General features: G+C 44.6%; 3 protein-coding genes across 3 annotated transcripts; 1 reads left to right on the top strand and 2 right to left on the bottom strand.

Annotated features, from left to right (window-relative positions):
- Positions 1-4: 4 nt before the first annotated feature.
- LOC125529012 (stomatin-like protein 2, mitochondrial) lies at positions 5-3,277 on the top strand (the record flags this gene model as incomplete). Its single annotated transcript, XM_048693424.1, has 8 exons — positions 5-262; positions 360-509; positions 711-768; positions 851-943; positions 1,662-1,694; positions 2,422-2,513; positions 2,631-2,690; positions 2,810-3,277. Coding segments are annotated over 8 exons (954 nt in total), but the record flags the coding sequence as incomplete, so codon positions are not given.
- Positions 3,278-3,430: 153 nt separating this feature from the next.
- Positions 3,431-5,795, bottom strand: LOC125529010 (probable serine/threonine-protein kinase PBL7). The gene is made up of 2 exons (XM_048693421.1): positions 5,299-5,795; positions 3,431-4,665 (listed from the first exon to the last, which is right to left on the bottom strand). The coding sequence occupies exons 1-2, from the start codon at positions 5,543-5,545 to the stop codon at positions 3,587-3,589; spliced, it is 1,326 nt and encodes a 441-aa protein (XP_048549378.1). The 5' UTR covers positions 5,546-5,795; the 3' UTR covers positions 3,431-3,586.
- Positions 5,796-5,933: 138 nt separating this feature from the next.
- Positions 5,934-7,325, bottom strand: LOC125529011. The gene is made up of 4 exons (XM_048693422.1): positions 7,171-7,325; positions 6,948-7,112; positions 6,405-6,592; positions 5,934-6,282 (listed from the first exon to the last, which is right to left on the bottom strand). Exons 1-4 carry the CDS (start codon positions 7,260-7,262, stop codon positions 6,068-6,070), a joined length of 660 nt encoding a protein of 219 aa, XP_048549379.1. The 5' UTR covers positions 7,263-7,325; the 3' UTR covers positions 5,934-6,067.
- Positions 7,326-8,838: the final 1,513 nt, after the last annotated feature.

An 8,838-nucleotide genomic window follows, 5' to 3' on the forward strand; every position in this document is an offset into this window, starting at 1 on the left:
CCCGTCGCCGTCGTTCTACGAGCCGCCGCCGACCCCGGCGAACCTGGGGCTGAGCATCGTCCCGGAGAAGAAGGCGTTCGTGGTGGAGCGGTTCGGCAAGTACCTCAAGACCCTGTCGTCGGGGATCCACCTCCTGATGCCCGGCGTGGACCGCATCGCCTATGTGCACTCGCTCAAGGAGGAGGCCATCCCCATCCCGGACAACTCGGCGATCACAAAGGACAACGTCTCGATACAGATCGGAGGAGTGCTATACGTCAAGGTCTCTTTTCTTGGATTTTCTTTTCCTTTGATTCTTGTTTAGCTTAGAATCTACTTAGTATTCATGAATTGAATTGAATCGAATTGGATCGAACCAGATCGTCGACCCCTACATGGCCTCTTACGGCGTGGAGAACCCCATCTATGCTGTCATCCAACTTGCGCAGACAACCATGAGGAGTGAACTCGGCAAGATTACCCTTGACAAGACCTTTGAGGAGAGGGACACGCTCAACACCAACATTGTGGTATGTACTAGTATAATTTCATCTTCAGAGGGACTCCATCTTCAGTATAGAGATTTCAATGTTTAGGCGGTGGACATTATACATACTTGGGTTGTGATTCATGTGCTGTTAACTTGTCTTTTCATCACCACACAGCAGAACTGACACCTAACCAACAACCCTCCCAATTTGATTTCTTCTCTTTTGTTTCCCCAACTACAGAAGTCAATCAATGAGGCAGCAGAAACTTGGGGTTTGAAGTGTCTTCGCTACGAAATCAGTATGTTTCTTTTCTTCCTTTTCTTTCTTTCTTTCTTCTACTAGAGTATGTTTCTTCAACTGAAGCTTGTCTATCTTTCTAGGGGACATCACTCCTCCAGATGGAGTCAAGAAGGCCATGGAGATGCAGGCCGCAGCAGAGCGCAAGAAACGTGCTCAGATCCTCGAGTCTGAAGGTAGTGGCTTTTACTAACTTGATCCTTCTTCTTTAGTTTAACAACCTTCTTCAGTTTTTAATGAATCCTGCTTGCTACCTGACTCATGTCAGACAAGTGCTCTTGCTAGATGCAAGTTGCAAATTAAATCCTGCTTCCTATCAGTTTAACAACACTAAATCCTACTATATAGTGTTGGATTTCATCGTATGGCAAACTGCTCTTCAGTTTAACAACATTCTGTTTTTATGTGAGACAAGTTGCGCATTCAGTTTGTAACAACACTAAATCCTACTACCTGACTGATATTGACAAGTGCTCTGGTTCACCCCATATTATATACTAGTGCTAGATGTAAGTCGCAGACTAATAAATCCTGCTAACTTACTCGTGTTGGAATCCTGCTACCATACTCATGTTGCCAAGTAGATAGTGTTCGATTTCGTCAGACCAAACTTGTATGGGCTCTTTGGTTTAACAACATTCTATTTTTATGTGATGATAAGTTGCACACTGAATCCTGCTTGCTACCTTATGTTCAGCCCATGTGCTATGGTAGATATAAGTTATAAATTAAATCCTGCTATGCTACCTGACTGATGATGTTGCCCTTAATAGTGTTAGATTTCATCAGACCAAACTCGTATGGCCAACTCTGTTTGATCTCTTACACCATGTTTTGTACAATAAACTACAGATTTAACTCCAGGTTTTGTTTTGTTTTGTTCTCTTGTGCCAGGTGCTATGATGGAAAATGCAAACAAAGCAAAGGGTACGTGACATCTGTTTTATAATGCTACTCCGCAGATTCTGAAATATTTTTGCTTGCTCAGCTTGTCAAAAATACTATACACTTGCCCATTTATGCTGCTACATGCATGATTTGAGGAAATCCTGTTCCTCTGCCTTCTGCTATCCAGCATTCTAACCTTAGTTTCTGAAAGCATGCATATAACATTATACTTTTTCTTATTGTGAAACATTAAAATGTCAAATATTTTGGGATTTTTATAATTCTTATGTTATTGCAAGTCCTGCTATTCCTTGGAACTGTTCTTAGGATTGGAAGTAATAATGGATAATACCGCCTCATGGACTTGTTGTTAATTTCTTTCTGCTTGCATGTATTTTTCCTCATCCATTCAAGGAGATTGAACCTGATGCATTTCTACACAGGGCAGGGGTTTAAATTATGTCTCACTTGTACAGAAGGTTCACTAGACACATGCATCTTATGGCAATGAATTTCATGAAACATCAAGTATGCATTTTAGCACAGATGTTCAGTTCTACTGTTTGTATTGTTGGACGACTATACATACTTGAAGAGCTATTCTGATTATAATAATGTCCCAGTTGACAAAACCAAAAGTCTTGTCGTTTCTACTATAATTATTATTTGCTTGGAACATATTTCGATTGTTGCCCTCTGGTCTGGTGAAGCTAAAAAGTGTTGCTTGACTCTTGGACTTACGCTTGTTTTTCTATGTGGACACCAGGTGAAGCTGAAGCGATTCTTGCCAGGTCGCAAGCCACTGCTGAAGGGATCAGGATGGTCTCGGAGTCGTTTAAAACTGAAGGCAGCACAGAGGTATCACACTTTTCTTGTAAAATCTTAATGGAATCCTTCAAGTAAAGAGATTTTGACGGTCCTTTTCCCTTTGCCTGACAACACACACACACATTTTGCTGCTTGTAATTTGTGCAGGCTGCCAGCTTGAGGATTGCTGAACAGTACATCAGAGCATTCAGTGAACTGGCTAGAAGTGTGAGTTGTTGAATCTTAATAATTATTATAGTATATACACGACTCTTGGCGTTTGCTAGCTTAGCTGATATGAAATTTCATTGTACTTACTGATGCATGTGTGTTTTGCCAAACTGCAGACGAACACGATGCTTCTTCCCAGTGACGCAGGCAATCCGGGGACAATGATTGCTCAGGCGCTCCAGATATACAACCACACGTACAAGCAGAAGCTGACGCTGGGAAGCCCAAGCCCCAGCCCCAGCCCCAGCAAGCGGGCAGAAGAGGCTGATTTGTCCCTTGGGATGCCATCCGTGAGCGACCTCGGCACCTTTGAGCACCACAAGTAGAGTATCTTTTTTTCTTTTTCTCTTCTGTTAGGGAGGAGAGGAATGGATAGCTAGACTGGATAGATAGATTGCTAGGGAGGCAGCGCAACTTTGTCACGAGTGAAGATTTACTGATTAGGTCGGTCGGTCGGTTGGATAAAACACGATACTCTGTTGGTTAGGAGCAGCTTTGAGAGAAAGCTTTTTATCTGTCTATATGAATTGAGTGGTGTTACACGCACAACCTTTGAATATGTTGCACGAGATTTTTTAGTTTAACTGACACTGTTTTCAGTTTTTTTGGCATGAAATCTGATAGTGTTTACTACACAAAAGAATGCTGCCTAAGTTGATTGTTAAATAATGTTGTGCTAGCTCTTTTGTTTGTTGCTTTGAGCCCATGGCAAGTTGTAGATTTGGTGTCAATTAGCAGCAGGAAATAAATAAATCTTATTATCCTAATATGGACGGACGGGCATGCACAAACCAGGTTAGGTTACTTGCAGAGAAATAATCCATGAGATAACAAGAAGACTTGGTTGCATATATACATGTTCCACAGAGAGATATGCATGTTTGTTGTTATAGCTAGTCAGTGGCATCATCGTCCTCCTTGGGTGGCGACTGATGTTGAGGATGGGTAGGGCTAGGGCTAGGGGAAGGCGACTGTTGTTGAGGGGTAGGGCTAGGGGAAGGCTTGGCGACGCCGGTGAGGTAGTCGAGCGCCGTGACAACGTCGGCGATGGAGGGGCGCATGGTGGCATCCTCCTGGAGGCACATGGCGGAGATGGCGAGCGCCTGGTAGAGCCCCTTGGTTGGGTATGCGCCGCGGAGGAGCGGGTCGGCCATCTCCCTGAAGCGCTTCTTGCTCTTGAAGCGCGGTGCCGCCCACTGCACAAGGTTGTGCTCATCACGGGGCCTGGACTTGTCGATGACGCGCCGCCCCGTGATGATCTCGAGGAAGACGACGCCGAAGCTATAGACGTCGGACATGGTGGTGAGCTTGCCCGTGAGCGTGTACTCGGGGGCGCAGTAGCCGTAGGTGCCCATGACCCTGGTGGAGACATGGGTCTTGTCGCCGACGGGGCCGACCTTGGCGAGGCCAAAGTCGGAGAGGTGCGCGCGGAAGCAGCCGTCGAGGAGGATGTTGGAGGCCTTGAAGTCGCGGTAGATGACGGGCGGGCCGGGGCGGCGGGAGGCGTCGTGGAGGTACTCGAGGCCCCGGGCGGCGCCCTGCGCGATGCGCATGCGCATGGCCCAGTCGAGCCCCCGGGACGACGGCAGCAGGTCCAGGAGGTGGTCCTCGAGGGAACCCTGGGGCATGAACTCGTAGACGAGCATGCGGTGGTTGGCGTCGGCGCAGTAGCCGATGAGAGTGACGAGGTGGGGGTGCTTGAGGAGGCTGAGCATGAGCACCTCCACCAGGAACTCGCGCGTGCCCTGCAGCCCGTTGCGGTCCAGCTGCTTCACCGCCACCTCCGTGCCGTCCCTCAGCCGCCCGCGGTACACGGGCCCGAACCCGCCCTCGCCCAGCATCGACTCCACCCGGAACCTGCCGCTGGCCTCCGAGAGCTCGGCGAATGTGAATGCGCGCGCCGTCACCGCCGCCTCCTCCTTGTTCATCCCCAGGATCTCGTCAGCCACCCGCCGGTTGTGCTCGTACGTCGCTGCAATTCAATACCACATTGCAAATCTCACTCAGTCATCCATCCATTCATTCATTCATCACTGTCTCTTATTTCACCTAGTATCTATCTATATATTCATTCATTCCCCTCTCTTGTTTCAAAAATATGTGTATAGTGTGCATTTTGTTTATTTATTTATGTAGCACAAGTTTATGTCGTCGTTTTTCTTTATATATACAACAAGGTCATCTTGTATTTTGAATCTCACTTTGACCATCAATTTTACCAACAGGGCATAAAAAAGTACTCTCTCCGTAACAAAATGCAATTCAGTTTTTTATACCCTATCCAAAACCAAAAAAACATCTTATATTTTGGTACAGAGGTTGTATATCTTTAAAAGTGCAAATCCAATGGTATATATACTCTTTGTGTCATAGTATAACTCTTATTTTGTTGGTCTCATCAAAGGTAGACAAAAAAAAAGAGGTGATCACATCATCACAAATTTAAAGGATTATTACTTGTTGGTCAGAGGCTTGCCTTAATGAGAAAACAAAATGCAATATCATACAATACAATATTTTGATTGGAGCTAGTTTCTTAAGGACATTTATTTATGTATGTATGTATGTATGTACATGGATGGATAGATGATGAAGATTTGTGTACCTGATTCTGCAACAATCTCATCGACGAGGGTGGCAAGGTTGTTGTTGTTGCTGCTGCTGCGGGCGCCCTCCTCCTCTTGATGATCATCATCTCGTCGCAGCAGATTAGGGGGGCGGACGGTGACGGCTGGAGCGTCTCGGGGAGGCGGCTTCTTGGTTGTGGAAGCAGGTACGGCCGCCGGACCACCACCATGACCATGATCCAGGAGCTTGTCGGCGCCGGACTGGAAGCAACACAAGATGCCCATCCTTCCTTGCTTGCTAGGTGGTGAATGCTTGAGCAAATTCTATTCTACTACCTAACGATACATAGAAAGAATTTGCCCAAGCATTCAATCCAATCCATTTTGTTTCGATTCCTCGATCCAATCCCAATCGACACGATGAGCAAGGTCATTGGCGGCCCGCCGGAATCCATGCCATGCCATGCCACCCACATGCTAAGCTAAACAAACGTAGGGTTGATGGTTTGCCCGGCTGGCAGGCCTAAGCACCAAGTGCATGCATGCATGCCCCCCTCCTAATTTTAGTTACTACTGTACATTTCTTTCTATCTATCTATCTATCCCTAGCCTGCTTCTTGTTTCAGGCACATAGGATAGGATAGGATAGGATTCAGACATCAAAGCAAGTGAGTGAAGTGATGCTCAACTCAATTCAATTCAATTATTGCCATCTCCATCAAACCAAATTTCTATGAATATTCTTTCTTGTCAACTATCTCCCTCTTGTTGCAACGACAAGAAAAGAAAAGAAGAAAGGCTCAACTCTCAACTGATTTCCCCACCACCAGCAGTATCACTAATCTTACAGTTGTCGTCGTCATCAGCAGAAGTGCTGCTCATCAGGTTTAGGTTCATCACGACTGGTTGCTGACCCTGACTGCCATCATCTGAAGGTAGTGCTTCCAGCTGCAGTTCCAGGCGAGCATCCATGGCCAGTATCTCCCAGTCGTGGTGGCGCAGAAACGAAAGCACACCATCCTCTTTATGCACAAGTAACACAAGACAAGATAAAGCAGACATTATAAGAAAACTAGGTACTGAAGGAAATCCACGAGTATCTATCTATGTATGAGTGTCAAGAAAGAAGTAGCTGTTGACAAACCTCCATTCCGGACGGCCTCGATCTGAAACACTCCCGAACCCCGTGGCCCTGTGACCGGGAACGTGCACGACACGGATCGGCGCCGATGACCCAAAACGACAGATGCATCGTACCATGGGCCTCTAGCTATAGGCACCCCGATCGCCTGTACGACCTCTGGGTTCTCGCTAGCCTTGTCGATCGCCTTGCTGGATTGTAGGCACATATCATCATCATCATCATCATCATACAAATCATGAAAGGAAGAAAGAAAGAAAGATTTAATAGGAGATATATGGAGTATGTTCTTCGTTGGTGCATATATATTTATCTAATGTTCCTAATAATAACTGAAAAAGGGTCCAAACCTGCATATAGTACAGGTACAGGTACAGGGTATACATAGAAAGAAGATTATTCGAAGAAAGGTGATAAATTCCAAGAAAGCAGAGCAGTTATATCATGTACTAATGTAGATGTTGAATTGATTCTAGAGAGCAGAGCAGAGCAGAAGCAGAAGCAGATGCAGAAGCAGATGCAGATGCAGATGCACATCCTAGAGACCTGGTGCATCCGTGGAAGATGGCGAGGTCGTTGATGGCGCTGAGGGCGACTCCCCCGGCCAGGCTGATGGCCCCGATAGCCACCACCTTCCGGACTGCCGTCGACCTCTTCTTCTTCTGGCTCGTCTCTCCGGCGGCACCGGCACCGGCAAAGTAGGAGGAGGAGCTGAAACCAACTCAGTCCATGAGCTGGAAAGAAAACCAAACAAGAGATGGTTGCTTACCGGCCATCTCCAGCGGATCTGCTGCTTCGGCCGGCGAGCAGGGGAAGGCCAAGCACGAGCTTCCTCGTCCTCGTCCACGCCGCCGGCGACATCGAGGACTGAGGAGGAGGAGGAGGAGGGTGAGTGGGTGTGGGCTCAACTGAACTGAAATGATCAGGTCAGGCCTTCATTCGGTGGGCCGGACAGGCAGGCCCGGCCCAGCCCAGCCCAGCCCAGCCCAGGGGAAGCTATCTAATCTTCCTTCTCCAATCCTTTCCTCATAAAAAAAAACAAATATTCCTTCTCAAGTAGTAGTAGTAGTAGTAGTAGCAGTCGTCGTAGTAGTAGTAATGCTGTAATTTGGAAGTTTGCTCCCCCTAACTCCTTTTGTTGGTATGCCAAAGTTATTTAAAAGAGATTCAACTTCACATCTTTCCACCGCTCATTACAAAGAACATAATAACGGCTTTATGTTTTATTTACTTACTAGCAAAAGGGCCCGTGCATTGCAAGAGAAGAAAAAATAATTCATAGTCTTCAACGGCCACATTTTGTTCACATCTCATCGCGTTTTTTTTAAATTTGTTCACAAATGCAAGACAAATGTTCCTTCTTCAAAATTCATTCACAAATTAAAGCAATGTTCACATTTTCGCAAAAAATATCATGGTTGTCAGAAAACTTGGTAATTTAAAGAATTGTTCTGAATTTCAAGAAACATTCTTTTTAAACATACTATAAATTCTGACCCAACCCGGCAGTTAATTCTTCAAAATTCACGCGGGTATATAGTCACAAAGACACAGAAGCATTACTGTTTGACTACATATGCTTGATCATTCATGAATATTTTCACAAATTTGGGAACATTTTTTTACAAATTTGTGAACATTTTTTATATTGCGAATGGTTTTTAAGCATTTTCTTCTGGATCAGTAAAACTATGATACCTTGACCTAGGGTCATGGTGTTTACCCTGACGAGTAAAACTATGATACCAGAATAAACATAGATGTGTATGGAGGCAAACTAGTCATTTTCATATAACTAGCAAGATGTGCGTGCATTGCACGGAACATCAAGATACATTTGTATGAGTAGTTTATCTTGTAAGAGAAAAGGATGAACGAGAGAAGTCCTTATTTGCAATTGTGGAGAGAGATGCGGGTATCTTTTTGCAAAATTGTCATAGTTTGCTTTCTATTCGTCAGATATAGATCGGACGGTCTATATTACACGATGGCAGGCATAACATCATCACCAACTCGGTCTTTTATAAGAGTAGAGACTTACAAAAACTAATCCGTAAGAAGTTGTGTCAATTTTTTTGATCTCAACACCGCACAAAACATGGAAACCTTTTTTTACGTGACTCGCGAGTACCAAATAAAATCATAAAACAACCTCTACAAATCCCAAAAAAACCTCTATGTAAGCATGTTAGTTCTGTTTGTTATTTACAAATCTGTTTGAAGTTTTGTGAATATTTTCTAAAATTTACAATTTTCAAATTCCTGAATATGTTTTGAGTACATGGTCATTTTTCCTAAAATCATGAGTTTTTTTTGCAAACATACTTTCAAAATCATGATTTTTTTATAATATGAAAACATTTTTAAAATACCGGACATTTATGATTTTCCAAACATTTTTGAATTCATGAAAAATTTATGATTTCTCAAAAGCAAT

This window comes from Triticum urartu, unplaced genomic scaffold (genome assembly GCF_003073215.2).
Source record: "Triticum urartu cultivar G1812 unplaced genomic scaffold, Tu2.1 TuUngrouped_contig_5280, whole genome shotgun sequence".
NCBI classification, from domain to species: domain Eukaryota; kingdom Viridiplantae; phylum Streptophyta; class Magnoliopsida; order Poales; family Poaceae; genus Triticum; species Triticum urartu.

Coding starts and splice junctions, on each gene's coding strand:
- LOC125529011 (XM_048693422.1), bottom strand. CDS start 7,262: ATGTCGCCGGCGGCGTGGACGAGGACGAGGAAGCTCGTGCTTGGCCTT. Junction 7,113..7,170: donor AGATCCGCTGGAGATGGCCG/GTAAGCAACCAT, acceptor AGTTGGTTTCAG/CTCCTCCTCCTACTTTGCCG. Junction 6,283..6,404: donor CGAGGCCGTCCGGAATGGAG/GTTTGTCAACAG, acceptor TTGTGCATAAAG/AGGATGGTGTGCTTTCGTTT.
- LOC125529010 (XM_048693421.1), bottom strand. CDS start 5,545: ATGGGCATCTTGTGTTGCTTCCAGTCCGGCGCCGACAAGCTCCTGGAT. Junction 4,666..5,298: donor TGAGATTGTTGCAGAATCAG/GTACACAAATCT, acceptor ATTGAATTGCAG/CGACGTACGAGCACAACCGG.